This window comes from Dipodomys merriami, unplaced genomic scaffold (genome assembly GCF_024711535.1).
Source record: "Dipodomys merriami isolate MVZ:Mamm:240054 unplaced genomic scaffold, mDipMer1.0.p SCAF_3, whole genome shotgun sequence".
Taxonomy (NCBI): Eukaryota; Metazoa; Chordata; class Mammalia; order Rodentia; family Heteromyidae; genus Dipodomys; species Dipodomys merriami.
The window spans coordinates 43887028-43905229 of record NW_027204492.1 but is presented as its reverse complement, the minus strand read 5'-3'; the positions used below and the strand labels follow the sequence as shown (position 1 = coordinate 43905229).

The window sequence follows — 18202 nt, the reverse complement described above, 5'->3', positions numbered from 1 at the left end:
CTGCTGTGACTTTGGTAACAAGAAAAGAATCTAGTAGCAAGGGTGAATGATAAATTAGTTCAATGTTCATTCCTCCCCCCCAATAACTATGTGTATTGAACACCTATTATATGCCCAGTATTGAATTTAACCCACAGTTGTCAAGTCTCATTATTAAATTTGCACAGTGCTCAGATTGTTTCTTCCTTGAAAAAATACAATAATGCATGTATATGTCTTTAACATGTTATAAAGCATTTGATCCATTAGAAATATACCTCTAGACAGGTAAACAAATAATAGATGTAGCATATCTTTACTGTTCACTTTGAGCAAAAAAAAATGAACCATACACAGTGACCATCAAGTGGAACTGAAAGTAGGGTATGGTATAGGTCTACCATCAGGTTGGTTAAGGTAGCAGTGAGGATACCTAGGAAACAACATGGATGAGACTCAACAGTAATTTATTCAGCCTGTTTCAATTGCAACTAAATGAGTCTATTTTATCTTTTAAAATAATTTGTTCATTTCTTCAATAAATATTAGAACACCTGTGCATTGCCATGATACTAGGCAAGCTGTCAAGATAGACAATAATGGCTTATGTATTAACAACTACTATCTACCATGCTCTGTACTGTTCATATATTTTCTTCCCAATTACACTCTCACAAGATCACTGTGTCTCTAGTGGTGGGTGATAATGTTTGGGGATTATTTTAGGCACATGAAAGAGTTACTAGTATATGTCTAGGACAAGAAGAGGTCAAAAGCTAGGTACATATGGCCATATAACCTGATGCTAAGTTAAATGAACCCCAAAATAGGGACACAGAGATTTTATCTTTCTTGCTGTTCTTTTTAATGTACTTATAATGTACTATGTGATTTTTTTTTGCTTCTTTGTATGTTCTTCCCCTATGGTATAATCCCTGTTATCACTGTATTTGATTCCAGTGTCCTGAATCTTGTATATACATTTTTCTAATTTGGGGAAGGGAAGGAAAATAATAAAATGCTGAAATAAGGATAGAGGATGGCCCATTGTAACAATGAGATGTACAAGACACTATGTTGAAAATGAACTTTACAACTTTGCGGGTGGGGGGGAGCAGAGGGAAGAGTTGGGGAGGTGGGAAGAAAAGGGATAGTAGGGGAAAAACAAAGGAGGGGGTAACAATGCTCCATAGGAAATGTACTCATTACCTTGTTCCTGTAACTGTAACCCCTCTGTACAGTATCTTTACAATAAGAAATATATGTTTTAAAAAGAAAGAGTATTATCCAATAGCCAATGGTGCTTTGTATGTAACATAGAGTGAATGTCTTACTGAGAAGTGTGACTTTTTGTGTCTGTCATGGGGCTTGAACTCAGGGCACTGTCCCTGAACTTCTGTGCTCAAGGCTAACACTCTACCACTTTGAACCACAGCACCACCTCCAGTTTTCTGGTGGTTACCTGGAGACAAGAGACTCACAAACTTCACTGCCTGGGCTAATTTTAGTGCTCTATATAGGTGTTTTTTTTTTGTCGGTCGTGGGGCTTGAACTCTGGGCCTGAGCGTGGTCCCTCAGCTCTTCAACTCAAGGCGAGCGCTCTACCACTTGAGCTACAGCGCCACTTTGCCTGGGCTAATTTTGAAGCATGACCCTTGGATCTTAGTTAGGAAAGCTGAGATCTTGGATTACAGATGTGAGCCACCAGCCCCTGGCTGAGAAGCATGATCTTAAGAAATGCTGTTGCATATTGTTCATCTTGTTATTATTTTTATTGTAATGATATCAAGTATCACTATGTAGTAATATGTCAAATGGTGTTTAATAACGTTCTATGCATCATCATTCTGTAATAAAAAACCCTATGGAGTATTAATATTCCTGTTTTACAAAGAAAAAATTGGGGGCACTGGTGTTAAAATAATCCATACAACATTCCATTGTTAGTAAAAGTTAGAATTAGTGTTGAAACTATTGGCTACCTTTAGAGTTCTTCCCATTATCCTTATTTCAAGGACTCTGTCTTAAAGTATTTCCATTAACAACTCAGTTTCCTCAGATAAAGTAAGGATGACAATAATTCACTTACCAAACTTAACGAGTAATTGACAGTTGAACAAAATATTTTGGAAACTTTTTGCATACCATTACAATTTTTACAGCAAATAAAAGAAGGTATGAATAATGAAACATTAAAAACTATAAGAATGGAAAGTATGAAGGATAAGAAAGAGTAATTGAGGGAGTAAATATTATCTAAGTCCATTACATGTGTGTTTATGAACATCACAATAAACCCCACTGCACAATTTTAAAAACAATAGTAATAAAGGAAGTAATGTATGTTGCAATTAGTGTAAAATTCAGCCATTTCAATTGGCAGATACTCGATCAGCCTGCTCTGTGTATTTTTTCTTTGTAACCCTTTTAGTTGTAAGAATCCCATATTCTAACAACAAAAAAAAGTGGAGGTATAGGGGTCTTAATATTTCCGGTGTCATTTTCCTGGATCTTCCCCTAGAACCTGCCATGCCAGGGATAATAACTATAAAGAAATAAAATTGAATGTGTCTCTTTTCCCATCACTATTTTACTTTTAGTTTCTTGTGGTTTTATCATCATGAAATTATCTTATTTATTCCATTGCACTTGTTTATTGCCTATCTGTCTCTATATTGCCCTTTAGGGCATTCACTTACCTGTCTGTTCACTACTTGACCAGGGTCAGGAACACAAAAGATACTTAATAAATTTATATGCAATGATTGTAGTAGTAATGCACAGCAATGAAACATGACATATCACAGGCTTTTTACATGATTATGTCCAAACATAGGAACTAACCATTCAAAAGAAGCAATTAGCCTGTACTAGAAAAAAGCAGAAACAATTAGCCTGTACTAGAATAAAGCAGTAAAAATATCAGATGAACTTGCACTTGAGTTCCTCCTCAAGGAAGAAGGAGCTTTAAGTGTGTGAAAGGGCAGACAAGATGACAAGATAAATGGATTCTTGAGAGAGAAAACATAGAAATGAATTTGCCTAGAACCAGGAATAATGGAGAGGTTGGTCTGCTGGAGGATTGGTGGAGTACAAATGTTGGAGACTTATAAACATGGACAGGTCATAGAGATTCTTCAGTGGTAGTTTAGTAAATTTGGCATTTAGAGAAGACATCCTAGAGAAATGATTCAAATCCCCTTTACTTGGCTACAATATGGGATCTTATTACAAATCATACTCTTTTTTTTTTTTTTTTTTTTTTTTTTTGTCGGTCGTGGGGTTTGAACTCTGGGCCTGGGCGCTGTCCCTCAGCTCTTCAGCTCAAGGCGAGCACTCTACCACTTGAGCTACAGTGCCACTTCTGGTTTTCTGGTGGTTTATTGGAGATAGGAGTCTCATAGTCTCTCCTGCCCAGGCTGGCTTTGAACCGTGATCCTCAGATCTCAGCCTCCTGAGTAGCTAGGATTACAGGCGTGAGCCACCAGCGCCCGGCTCATACTCTTCTTTCTTTCATAGATGTTGATTCTTAATATGTATACTTCACCTCCAACTTTGTCTTTGATTGCTTACTGTGTCACTATACAGTTACAGTGTATCATGATACATTACCATATCCTTTGCATACTGTCCCTATCCTCCAAACAACTCTACATTTAGGAAGGACCAACCTTGGAGAAAACAATTTTTTGGCAGGAAACCTATTCTCTAGTACACCATTCCCTTCTCTGCCTTATCTTCATGAAAACTAGATGCCTGTAAATGTTCTTTCATTATCAAATCCTCAGCACAAAATCATCCTCATAATGCTGACAAGATTCAGAGGACCATTGACCATTGGCACTGTCACTTTTTCAGTTATAAGTCAAATGCATTCATCTGGAGTAGTTCTTCCTTTTTGTGCCAGTATCTTGGCTTAAATATACTCTCTCATCCTTACCTGGCTTGCTTGCTTGCTGCTAGCATTCTAAAAATTGAGCCAGTCTCTAGTTTGGCATTTTGTGGTTAATTGGAAGTGGAGTCTCACAAATTTTTCTACCCTGGCTGGCTTTAAATTTCCATCCTTCAAATCTCAGCCTTCTACATAGCTAAGATTACAGACAAGAGCCATCAATGTATAACATAGTTCTTCCATTTTGATTTCAGGTGACCATGTGCCCCAGCAAAAAATTCCTAGTACAACGGCTTCTCTCATCTTTTTTAAGTCTCTTGAAATATTCCATTTAACATGCCACAGCCAGGAGGTGCTATATTTTCATATCCTCATGAGGCAGCTGATGAACATTTATGCTCAATGCAGAACATGGGGCACTTTCTCAGCAGGAACTGCAAGTTAGCAATCACTGCCAAACAAGGAAGAGTCAATGCAGTTCTTCTTTGTAATGAACTGTATAAGTGTCACCAGAAAATGTCTGAAAAGAAGTCTGTAAATTCAAGGGATGTGAAAAGTGTCAGAAATAATAATAGACCCATCCTGGATATGTAATTAGAAATGCTGAGGAAGTTAGAGTCTGACAAAAAAAAAACAGCAAAGAATTTAAACTTTTCAGAACTGATATCCATCCAGTAGGAACAGCAGGTAAAGCAAAGGAAGGTAGAGGAGGAGTAAAGTCCCTCTCACTTGCAAATGTTCTGCTAGTAGTGGTTGCTGTTGTTTATAAAAGAATTCAACTGGGGCTGGGAAGGTGGCTCAGTGGTAGAGTGCTTGCCTTGCATGCATGAGGCCCTGGGTTCGATTCCTCAGCAACACGTGAGCAAAAAGAAAAAGTCGGAAGTGCACTGTGGCTCAAGTGGTAGAGTGCTAACCTTGAGCTGAAGAGCTGAGGGACAGCGCCCAGGCCCTGAGTTCAGGCCCCATGACCGGACCCAAAAAAGAAAAAAAAAAGGAAAAAAAGAATTCAACTTTAGGTTCAGCTAGGAAAAACTAACATGTTATGAGAAGGAGGAGTTTAGAGCCTCGTGCTCTTGCCTGGCACCATCGTTGGTGCTCTCCCATTTGAGCCATGCCTCCACCCCATATTCTTGCTCATTATTTTGGAGATAGAATCTGAACAAACTTTTCTGCCTGAGGTAACTTCTAACCAAGATCCTTTGGATATCAGCCTGCTGAGTAGCTAGGGTTACAAATGTGAACCATAGGTGCCTGACTCTTGTATTTCTTATATCCAAGTGTTTACCATGAGAAGTCAATGAAACACACACATCTTAATATAAAATTTGACTTTTCGGAAAGTTGGGGAAACATGGCTACTTTGGAGGTTATGGAGAGGTTTCCAAGCCTAATGAAAAGAAAGTTAGAGACATGCATACAGTCTAAAATTATTTTGTCTGATAGCATAACAGGACCTTTGTTAGCTCCACACTGGGCCATTCCCAAGACGACTTCTACAGTTTCTCTAAAATGATTTAGGCCGCTTAATTAGTTTTCCAGTGCCTCTTAAGCTTTTAAAAGCCTAATCCAACATAGCTACTAATGTGCATATAAGATTTGAGTTAAATTAAAAGTGGGAAACTTCAAAAATTGTTTTAAATAGACCTCAAATTAGTTCCTTTAGGTGGGAATCTTGTCCCATTCATAACTGAATCCACTATAGGGATTAACATGGTGCCTGACAAGTTCAGAGGGGACTTAACTGAGTTTCTTAAAATTGAGTTGAAAAGGATATGTAAACCAACTTAAAAACAATTAATGGAAGCAGTCCTCTGTAAAGATATTGAATGAAGCAAGTTATTTTATGGCTACACCTAGGGCACCCAAACTGTGGGCTTCACGGCTTTCTTAACTTGACAACTAAAGTCACTTTCTTTTTCTATTAACAGAAAGATGTCCTTAACCAACCCCTATTTCCTACCTCTCTCAATCAGGCATCTGCAGCAGAAATCTGTTCATTCATTGCAACAAGTGACCCTCTTTTTTTGTGTCTGTCGGTTTTATGGCCTGAACACTGGGCCTGGACACTATCCCTCAGCTCTTCAACTCAAGGCTAGCGCACTACCACTTGAGCCAAAGCACCACTTCTGGCTTTTTCTGCTTATGTGGTGCTGAGGAATCGAACCCAGGGTCTCATGCGTGCAAGGCAAGCACTCTACTACTAAGCCACCTTCCCAGCCAATCTCTCTCTCTCTTTTTTTTGGTGCTTATCTTAGGGCTTGAACTCATGGCTTGGGAACTGTTCCTGAGCTTTTTTGCCCAAGACTAGTGCTCTACTACTTCAACCAAAGGTCTACTTGTGGCTTTTTGGTGAATAACTAGAAATAAGTGTCTCATGGACTTTATACCCAGGCTGGCTTTGAACCTCAGTTCTCAGATCTGAGTCTCTCGAGTAATTAGAGGTATAAGCATTGGCCATCAGCACCAGTTGTGACCCATTTTAAATGATAAAATCTTGTGTATAGTCATTAGGTCTAAGCTTACTCAGCTAAATTTTTGTAACTTAAAAATCATTTTAGGGTTTCCATCACACTTATTATAAACTATTCTTCTGAATTCTATTTTTAAAAAGTGCAAGTGTCTCTGGGTGCTGGTGGCTAACGCCTGTAATCCCAGCTACTCAAGAGGCTGAGATCTCAGGATTGAGGTTCAAAACCAGCCTGGGCAGGAAAGTTGTTAAGACTCATATATCCAATTAACCACCAGAAAACCAGAAATAGTGCTGTGGCTCAAGAGGTAGAGTGTTCTCCTTGAGCTGAAGAGCTGAGGGACAGCACCCAGGCCCAGATTTCAAGCCCCCCCCCCACCCAAGCAAAAAAAAAAGTGCAATTGCTCAAAACAATCAATTGCCAACCAATATATCCAATATCTTCTCCTACTTTAATCTTGAGGGCTGTGTTTTCAGTAAAATGTTTCCAAGACACATATTTTGCCTGGAAACATGTTTCTTGATAACATAAATTTACAAGTCTGGATACAATAGAAAAAACAAAAGACATTTGTTCCAAAAGCTGGCCTGATAGCTTATCAAAGACTAAAGAATCCTCTGTGCTACAATTTTGGTATGGTTTGAATATGTTCTCTAAACATTTGTGTGTTGGAAGTTGAGTTCGCAGTGTGTTGAGATGACAACTAGTGGAATCTTTAAGGGTAGAATCTAGTGTGTTGGTGTAGTACTTGAGGATGTTGTAGTGGAAGAGTAGGGGATTAAGGAAGTGGTTTGGGGTCTTCAAGTCAGTTCTCAAAGGAAGCAGTTTTGAAGAACCTCACCCTTCTCTTTGTCTTCCAGTCTTGCTGTGTGATCTCTTCCTCTTGCACACTTTCCAGCATTTGTGAGGCTATCTACCATGGGACCCTCACCAGAACTAAGCCCAGCCCAAAGCCATTCTCTTTGATTTATAGAACTTTGATGTGAGCAAACTTCTTTCCTTAAGGAGTTGCTTAGTCTCAAGTTTTCCTGTGCAGTGTAATTGGTGTTGTTCAGGCAACTAGTGGTGCTCTTCCATTTTAGTAAACTTGTATGAAAAATAAAAATTGAATTCTCTGTATCAGTTAAAAAAGCTAAGACTTACTCATACAAATTCATAAGAATGTCTATTGTAAATTAATACATACAATTCTTACCAAAAAAAATTAATAAACAGGGTTTAAGTTGGAAAGCAACTTTCCTCCTCACATGACACTTTAGATTACTACTAATAAACATTAAGCCTACCTCCAGCAGTAGTCACTATTAATACCTGCTTAGGTATCCATCTAGAAATTTGTTTTGTATATATATATATATATATATATATATATATATATATATATATATATATATATATATGTAATAATTGCATTTACACAAATAAGGGATACCAAGCTTATTGATTTATATCTGGCTTTTAAAATTTAATATTTCTTAAATAGTTTTATTTTTATTTATTTATTTTTATTGTAAAGGTGATGTACAGACGAGTCACAGTTATATGTCAGGTAATGTAATAATAATGTAATAATGTAATACACCCTCATTATTATTTTGCTAGGATGGAGCCTTGAACTCAGGGCTTTGCAGTCTTGTTTGGCTTACTTGGTCCAACTAGTGCTCTCCCATTTAAGCCATGCCACCACTGCAGCATTTTGCTGGTTAATTGTTGAAATATTGCAGACATTTCTGCACAGGCTGGGTTTGAACTGTTATCCTCTGATTTCAGATTCCTGAGTGGCTATGAATACAGGCATGACTAATTGGCAACTGGCAGACAACATCATTTGCTTTAGCAGTTGCATAGCACCCTATGACCCAAATTACTGTAATTGATTTATCTAGTCTTTTATTTATGAGTATTCATAGCTATTTTGCAAATGATTATCTGTGTATGCATTTCTTAGTATGTATGTTAGAGCTCTTAGATGAAAGATAACACATAGCTATGCAAAATGGTATAGGCATTTTGCAAAGTAGCTTGTGATTTCCTCCAAAGGTCAATCCCAGTTACCATATGACTCAACAATTTCACTTCTTGGTATATATTCAATAGAAATAAAAACATATTTTCAGGCAAAAAAAAAGCTTGTACTCAAAATGTTCATGACAGAATTATTCACAAAAGTCAAAAGTGGAAATAAGTGAAATTTCCATCAATTAATACGGCTTTACATGTACATACAATTTCATTATACATGTAAAATTAAATTCCTCAGCAATGAAAAAGAATAATGTACTTATCTATGTTAAAGCACAGAGGAAGCTTGAAAGCACAAAAAGTGAAAGCTCATAAAAGCTCATATATTGTTTGATTATTTATATAAAATGTCTACAACAGGCAAACATATAAAGACAGAAGGTTGATTAATAGTTTTTAGGAGCTGGAGAAATAGAGAGACCTACTTATGGGATTTCTTTTAAAGGTTTTGGACATGTTTCAGAATTAGTGATGATGAGTGTACAACCTTGTTAATATTATATAAAAATCCAAATTTATATACTTTAAATGAATGAGCTCTATGGCATGTAAATAATATCCTAAGATAGCATTTTGTAAGGTACCATAGTGTTTCATAGAAAGGCCAGTCTGAAATATATACCATCCACTGGAACAATTTTCTATTGGGATATTCTCTACATAGCCCATAAAAACTTCGCCTTTATCTAATTTCTCCCACCAGACAGTTAAAATGGTTTCCCTCATTTTCTAAAGGAAATAGCTGTGTTTAAATTTGAAAAGAAAAAAAATTAAATCAAAGATTAGCTTTCAGAAACAGGCTTAAATGTCTTTTTTAAATAGTTTCTGTGTTGCTGTTGGTTTTTTTTCTAATTATAAAAGCAGCACATATTCACGGTATGAAATTTGGAAAAGACATACAGGCCTAGAATGAAGAAAGTAAAGATTATCTGTCATCCCACCACCCAGAGATAAGCATTGTTAACATTTAAGTGTATTTTCTTCCAGAGTTTTAATACTGTTTTATTTATGAAATTGAGATAATACTCTTTATATACAGCTTCATATCTTACTGTATGTTACCATTTCAAAAACCTGATTTCTAATGGCTGTGTAATTTTCCATTCTACATCTGAATCATAATTTATTTACCCAGTTTCCAATTTGGGAGTATTTAGGTGCTTCAAATTTTGGGTGCTACAATTATTTTTGTAGTTAATTTTTTATACATCCTTATCTATTTCCTTAAGATAAATGCCTACCAATGAAAACATTAGATCAAAAGATGTGTACATATTAAATGTGTGAGTATGTAGTTTCAAACTGTCCCTTAGTCTCTGTCAGTTTATACCACCACTAAAATCATATTGGAGTGTCTGCTTCTTTTTCTGACCATGTAATTTATTTATTTATTTATTTATTTATTTATTTATTTATTTATTTATTTATTGCTGGTTCAAGGGGCAAATGAATATTCAGTTTTATTGTACACTCAAAGTTCCCACCACAGTGACTATAAGATTTCACATAACTTTCTAGGGCACAGGTAAATACATTTCTTTAGTGTTACTCCACTTTTAGAAAAATACACCCGTGATAAAAAGTGTTTATAGGAATTTGTGTAAATGCAGCCAAAGAACATCATTTCTTGATAGAATTTCTCAAACTCCTACAGGTTAGCAAACCATGACCTGGAAGTGACTAATGATTTATCAAAATGCATGTTTTGAGCCAGGTGCTGTGGCTCATGCCTATAATCCTAGCTACTCAAGAGGCTGATATCTGAGGATCGCTGTTCAAAGCCAGCCCAGGCAGGAAAACCCATAAAACTCTTATCTCCAATAAACCACCAGAAAACCGGAAGTGGCGCTGTGGCTCAAGTGGTAGAGCACTAGCCTTGAACTGAAGAGCTGAGGGACAGCGCTCAGGCTCAGAGTTTAAGCCCTATGACCCAGCAAAACAAAAACAAAAAAGATGTTTTGTTAAATACATGAGGAATGTTATTTCCCTTCACAATTTCTTTCATCCTGTCCACACTGAACCTGATCTTGTTGTTGTGTTTTCACTTAAAATTAAACCTAAATTTTTAGATAAAATCATAATGAAAAGGCTATTTTCCCCATAAGCATATCTGGCCTTCATCATTAGGAAAATATGCATGAAAAAAATTAAATGTGATTTTATCTATGACCATGTAATTTATTTTAATTTTTTTATTACAATCTTTAAGTACTGTACAAAGGAGTTGACGTTTATCAAAGCAGTTTATGACTACAATATATCTTGACCAATGTTGTTCCTTTCAACATTCTCACACCTCTCCCATATCTACCCCTTCCCCCATTCTTCTTAATTTTAATACATTGTGCTCCTGTCTGTATTTCCCCTTGTTCTCCTCATTTTGTCCACCTCTTTCCCTTGACCCCACCTCACCTCCTTTGAGTACCAGCTTCCTGGTGTTTTATTTTGCTGATCATTGATTGTGGCTTACTAAGGAATTGTAGAGCACATGGGCAGCAAAGATGGTGCTGAGAAGGAGTTGAGTGGGCAGAGCCCAATTTCCTTTACGTTCAGTGCGTAATCAGCCCGTGGAAGCTTAGGTGCATGATAGGGTGTGACCTTGACAGTGATTGGTTCCTCTTCCTCCCCTGCCATGCCACCGGCTCTTTTTTGCTTTAAAAAGGGCTACGAGTTTTTTCCTGCTTGACTTGACTCCCCACTGTGTCTGATTGTCTCCCAGGGCTGAGGGAGGCTGGGGAACAGGAGAGCATTACCTTTCCTCCGGACCCATCAAGACCCAACAAGGAATTACAGTGTTTGATATCTCCCTTGAATCTGCCATATTTCCACTCCTAGGCATTTACTATTACAATCCAGGATATAGCAAAGCTACCAGCATAACCATGTTTATTGCAGCATTCACCATAGCAAAGTACAAAATTAGCTCAGATGTCCCTCAATGGACAAAAGGATCAAGAAAATGTGGTATATATATATATATATATATATATATACACACACACAATGGGATATTACTCATCCATTAGAAAGAAAGATATTGTATCATTTGTAAAGAAATGGAAAAACTTGAGAGAAAAATATGTCAAGTGAAATAAGTTAGGCCCAGAGAGAAAAAGGATTCATGTTTTCACTTATATGTGGCAGCTAGATGTAGTTTACAGACTCATAAGTAAATCTGTTGATTGGTATGCAAGTGTCTACCTCTTCCTCAACCTCTTCAGCACTAGCTCTAATTTTTTTTCAAAAGATTTCTCAATATGTTAAACACTTATGTAGTGTGTGAATCCCAAAATTGTTGAATTATCTGTATTCAACCCAGGCACCAGTGGCTTATGCCTGTAAATCCTAGCTACTCAGGAGGCTGAAAATGAGAATATCATTGTTTCAGGCCAGCCTGAACGGAATATTTAGTAATACCTTTCTCAATTCATCACTAGGAACAGTTAAGCACTCCTGCCATTATCATCAGCTATAAGTAGTCTAAAATACATGTATTGCAGTTCTGGCACAAAGCATAGGCAGAAGGTAAGCCCTTATTCTTAAAATAATGAGCAAAAACAAGGCTAAAGCTATGGCTCAGCATTGGAGCAGCTGTCTAGCAAGTTTAAGATCCCAGTAATACCAATAAAAACTCTATTGACAAGCCAGGACTCAGGGGTGAATGACTGTAATCCTAACTACTCAGGAACCTGAGATCTGAAGCTCTTGGTTCAAAGCCAGCCTGGGCAGGAAAGTCCATGAGACTCTTATCTCCAATTAAAAACCAAAAAAGCCAAAAGTGGAACTATGGTGTAAATGGTAGAGCACTAGCCTTGAGCAAAAAATGCTCTTGAGCAAAAAAGCTCAGGGACGGTGCCCAGGCCCTGAGTTGAAGCTCCAGGATCAGCACACACACACACACACACACACACACACACACACACACACACACACACACACACACACACACACACACACACACACACACACACACACACACACACGTCTATTGAGCACTTTTAATTATTTATCTTTTATAGAAATTCTGTTCATCTCCTTTGTCTCATGTCTGTTGTGATCTTTTATCTTTCTTATTAATCTATAAGAGGTCTTTATATATTAACATTGATACTATCAGTATTTGTCTATCATATAGGCTTACTTTTTAAGGACCATTCCCACATGTAGAGCACTACTGTGCTTCTCCGGAGTTTTTATACCTTCACTGGGTTAAAAATTTTCTGAAATACCATCCCTTCCCATCAAGGAGGAGGCAACAATGCTTGATAAGAAATGTATTCATTACCTTGCTCATGTAATTGTAACCCCTCTGTACGGTATTTTCACAATAAAAAATTTTTCTGAAATAATCAAACAGGAACAAAAGACAGAAATATTTCTTTTCCTTTCCTTTTGCTGCAAACTAGAAGAGATAACCCCACAGATGTTCTTCAAAGGAACACATTATTAGAAAAGTAATTAAGCCTTATGTATTCATTAATAGCTCCTATAAATACCTTTTCTTTAAACTCTCTGGGCACCTAACAATTGCTCTAAATCAACAGCCCTAGATGCTAAGGGCCTTCCCAACCCTTTCTTTTGCACCAACAATTAAAACTGGATCTTTCTTCATTGTCTCAGGTTCTTCAATACTTGCTGGTACTTACAAAGCAAACTCTAGAGATTCTAATCACTAAGTCTAATAACAATGAAGGGAATATTTTCACTAAGAAGTTAATAAAATAAAACAATTACCAAGTCAAATGAGATCTCATTCTCTTGACAGCCTGATAATATGGGTTAGGCTATTTCCAAAACCTGACTCCTAAACCATGTTTATGATTCAAATACATTTACTTCTTATTACACAGGACAGAGGGCTCTTGTGAGCTTCATAGAATATTATCTATTGGCTTATTAACAACCCGCTATGGTTTTAGGGACACTTGAAGACACTGAGGTTTATATCGTCTTTTTATAACCCACTGTGGTCTAAATTGTGTTCTTCAAATTCATTCATTGAAATTCCCATACACTAACCTCGATGTGATTATTTTTTAAAATAGTACCTCTGGAATATAAATAGCTTCAGATAAGTTCATGAGTTATGATGATATCAGTGTCCTTACAGAAAGAAGGAGAAACCCCAGGGCTATCTCCCTTCACCATGTGAGGACATGGCGAACTAAAATACTGTCTATCTACAAATCAAGAAGTAATTCCTTACTATGAATCAGAATAGGCAACACCTTAGACTTGGACTTTCCAGCTGCTAGATGTATGACAAAATAATTTCCATAAGTCACTTGTTTTCATTTATTGTGATAGATTGAGCTGTAAGTAAGGGGTATTTGACTCTTTCCAGGCCACAAGAGTGGATAAGGCATGTAGGTGAGAGAGAACAATAGTGCAGAGTGCATAAGGTAAGTGATGAAGGGAACACTATCACAATGCAAAGTTGATCAGTTCAGAAATTCCCCAAGGGCAGAAATCACAAGGGACTCCTTCAAATACACACCCCAACATTTTTTCAATGGGCCTGGACCAATAACAGTTCTTTTCTAAGTAGGCAATGGCATTTCTATTCTTGTGCTCCCTCTTCTTTCACAGACTGAGTCAAGAAGAGGACAAAGTATATAGATTTCTCTTATGTTTTTATAAGAGGTACTTGCCATAGCTCTAGTTATGAACCAGAGCAGTTTTAAATGCCTTGTAAAATTTTAAATGTAAAAATGCTTTATATGTAATTCATTTATATTATAATCACCCTATCAGGTTAGCTATTATCGTTATCTTCAGTTTTCTATCCAAAGTATAGAAAGAAGAAAAACTGATATTTGATTCCAAGATGTGAAACCTAAAGTTTATTTTCTAATTAATGGTTAGAAGCCATTTGCTTTTAAGTTAAGAAATAGAATTCAAACCAAAAAGTTATTCTTGCTCTTCCAGTTTTGCTATCCTGTTACATCTTAGGTGCTCTTTTAGGAGGTCTTGAAATCATTTTGGAGGATGAACAATAAGCTTTTCAAGAAGCTTATAACCATTAGGAGCACAGATTTTAAAATAAAAAAATAGTATCTCAAGTCTATTCCAAATGAGCTCTATGAATTAACATTTCTGTTTCAGCTTCTTCATCTGTAAAATGTGTTTGGTAATAATCCCTACCTCCTGGGTCTGACGATTATATGAATTTCTATGTGTGAAGGGCTTTATTATAGTGCCTAGTACCTTGCAACCACTCAACAAATATAACTTATATATGTTATAAGAACCAAAGGAGAAAGCTTTAGGGATACTCTGGACTTAAATCTAAGTCTAACATTGTAATTATCAAGAAAACCATGTAGGCACTAACTCCAAGTGAGTATATTACCACCGAAATGGGAAAGCTTCCTTTTGAGAAATGGAGTCAAACAGCAATCACCCACATAACCAGTCTCAACAAATGGCCACAAATGACATCAACCAACACCTCAATTTTTGTGTTGACAGGAGTTGGAAGAGGGGACAACTGGACAGTATCTCAGTCTTTTCTGTTATACCTAAGAAGTATCCTCTTCAAAAAATAAGTACAAAGCTATCCCATCTTCAGTTTGTTTTTCTTATCCACTAGTCATGTGTTTATAATATGCCTTGGGGAACTCAAAATGCAAGCCTTAGTTTCCTTGTCATTAGAGAGTCTGAAGGGGAAACAAATCACATTTATATTAACAAGCAAAAACACCCCTAATTCATTAACTTAGAGTTCAGTGTTTTTAGTTAAGTAACTGAACTTCCTTGCTTATTATTTTTTTATGAAATCAAGGACAGTAGGGGTTTCCATAAGCAGTAAATGAATGTGGCTTACAAAAATGTTTTTGCGAATGCTAAGGGATATTCAAATTTTTAGTATGCTAAAAATATGCAAAGAAAAAAAAATGAGAATCAAAATTGCTGTGGTGCAGTTAGAAACCCTAGGAGGAAAACATTATTGGATTATAAATTGTGTGTTATTCATATGCCATTACTCTTATTTTCACTTTCAAGGTTTTAGAAAAAGCAAGTGTAATTTAAGAGAAGTGAAGGAATAAAAAGAAACTTGTGGATAAATTCTCAAGAAAAGTTGTGGTCAGTTTTTAGGACTGTAGATGGCACTAGTTCTTCAGAATGATATTTCTTTGTAAAATGTATGGCTTCCTTTTTTCCTTCATTTGGGGTGGAGGGTGGATAAAAGATTACCCACAATGACAGATTCTTCATAACTCAAAGGAAAATAGCGTGTGTGTACACACTCTAAGCAAAAAACGATGTACACCAAAGCCATCCTGACTTCCCAAGCAAATTATCAATTCCTTCTATGAATTTCTTACCTCAGCTGAACCCAGGCAATCATGGCTACATTGCTACATGTAGCCACTAGGGGCACTCTTAGTGTACCCCTAAATTAATAGAAATGAGGGTAACCAGAATAACATTTCCTTACCTTTTCTCTGGTAGGCTAAAATATTCGAAGAATTACTTCATAGAGAAGCTAAAAAAAAAATACTAAAATAAGCAAAAAACAATGTGAGTTTAAAGAAAGCAATGAATTCAAAGAGCATTAATTTCTTGTTTCTACTTTCATAAACTCTATATAACTTAGTTATCTGCTAAAATTTACATGAGCATATTCTCCAGACAAAAAATTCCCATTCCAAGTTTCTATCCAGAGAAATTCTTATCCATGTGCAGAAAGAGGCATTTATAAAGAGTCTCATTACAGTACTGTCTGTAGCATCAAAATAAGAAGGTAGGAAGCACTGAGGAAAGGAGCATGGAAAATGAAATGTATATATCAACCAGTTCATCCAAACAAAAGAACAAATAACACTGTGCAACCATGTAAAAGGAGATAGATATGTCTACATTATCGGAGAAAAAGCTGAAACATATATTGTTCAACTAAAAGAAATCATCTGTAAAACAATGCATAGAATAGGATATTATACATGTAAAAACAGTGCACAACCCAGAAATGTATTTCAATTAATATGTATTTATGTAATAATAAATTCATATGAAAACTTTGAGAGGATGCACATCAAATTGATGGCAAAAAGGCAAATCAAGGAGAATCTTTGCTTCAATCCTGTTATTGTAAATGAGAATATGATTCAAATACTTGTATTTTCTTTTTTTAATTTAAAACCAAATTGTAAATTCCAAGCATAGAACAGACAACCTGCAGTCCATGGGTCATCCTTAGTCCAGCACCAGCAGGTTTAGATTGTTTGCTATGGTCCAGATTATATTCTACTTCAAACTTGCAGACTCCATGGGACCTTCCTAGTTCTTACTTGGTGTTTGGTTGGTATTTCTTTTTCTGCTGATCTTAAAACTGTTTATCCATTCAACATTTGTCCAATTTCAAGTATTTTTGAGGGTTCTCTATCTGCTTATAAGAAAATTTTAGATCAAAACAGATATGACGACTGGCTGCTCTGAAAAGCCATCTTTGCATTGTTCCTGGGTCTAGCTCGCCGCAGCCTCCTCCGCCGCGCGCCTCCTCCGCCACCGCAGACTCCGGTAGCCCTCTCGTCCGAGTCCCCGAACTCCAGCTTTCTTTTTTTCTCCTCGCTGCTCCGGATCACCGGCGTGCCCCACCATGTCAGACGCGGCTGTGGATACCAGCTCCGAGATCACCACCAAGGACTTGAAGGAGAAGAAGGAAGTTGTGGAGGAGGCAGAGAATGGAAGAGACGCCCCTGCCAACGGGAATGCTAATGAGGAAAATGGGGAGCAGGAGGCTGATAATGAGGTAGATGAAGAAGAAGAAGAAGGTGGGGAGGAAGAGGAGGAGGAGGAAGAAGGTGATGGTGAGGAGGAGGATGGAGATGAAGATGAGGAGGCAGAGGCAGACACAGGCAAACGGGCAGCTGAGGATGATGAGGATGATGATGTCGATACCAAGAAGCAGAAGACTGATGAGGATGACTAGACAGCAAAAAAGGAAAAGTTAAATAAAAAAAGGCCGCCGTGACCTATTCACCCTCCACTTCCCATCTCAGAATCTAAACATGGTCACCTTCGAGTAGAGAGGCCCGCCGCCCTCTGCGGGCAGTGTCACCAAGCTCTCCACCACCCCACCAAAACCACAACGAGAATTTGCAACAGGGGAGGAAAATACCAAAACTTCCAAGGCCCTGCTTTTTTTCTTAAAAGTACTTTAAAAAGGAAAATTTGTTTGTATTTTTTATTTACATTTTATATTTTTGTACATATTGTTAGGGGTCAGCCATTTTTAATGATCTCGGATTACCAAACCAGCCTTCAGAGCATTCTGTCCTTCTGCCTACTTGTGGTGTGACCATGTTCATTATAATCTCAAAGGAGAAAAAAAACCTTGTAAAAAAAGCAAAAACAACAACAAAAAAACAATCTTATTCCGAGCATTCCAGTAACTTTTTTTGTGTATGTACTTAGCTGTACTATAAAGTAGTTGGTTTGTATGAGATGGTTAAAAAGGCCAAAGATAAAAAGGTTTCTTTTTTTTCCTTTTTTTGTCTATGAAGTTGCTGTTTATTTTTTTTGGCCTGTTTGATGTATGTGTGAAACAATGTTGTCCAACAATAAACCGGAATTTTATTTTTATTTTGCTGAGTTGTTCTAAAAAAAAAAAAAAAACAGATATGACACTTTCTATTATCTGGAGCTTAAAGTTAGTACTCTTAAGTGGAAAGAGCTTGGATTTTTCTGGGGTACAGCTTCATGTCCACACGACAGGACCAGCCCCTCAGTGCCCTTATCTTTTCAGTATGTTAGTAATACTATCTACTTGACAGGGTAATAGTAAGTATCCAGTGAAGTAGTGCTATTAATTTGTGGAACAAAGCACTTGTGCTAT

General features: G+C 36.9%; 1 protein-coding gene across 1 annotated transcript; it reads left to right on the top strand.

The window, feature by feature from the left end:
- The first annotated feature begins 16792 nt into the window (after positions 1–16792).
- Positions 16793–17943, top strand: LOC138840197 (prothymosin alpha-like). The gene has a single exon (XM_070040093.1). The coding sequence runs from the start codon at positions 16964–16966 to the stop codon at positions 17294–17296; it is 333 nt and encodes a 110-aa protein (XP_069896194.1). The 5' UTR covers positions 16793–16963; the 3' UTR covers positions 17297–17943.
- Positions 17944–18202: the final 259 nt, after the last annotated feature.

What these genes read in the sequence shown, in the direction of transcription:
- LOC138840197 (XM_070040093.1), top strand. Translation starts at nt 16,964, where the DNA reads ATGTCAGACGCGGCTGTGGATACCAGCTCCGAGATCACCACCAAGGAC.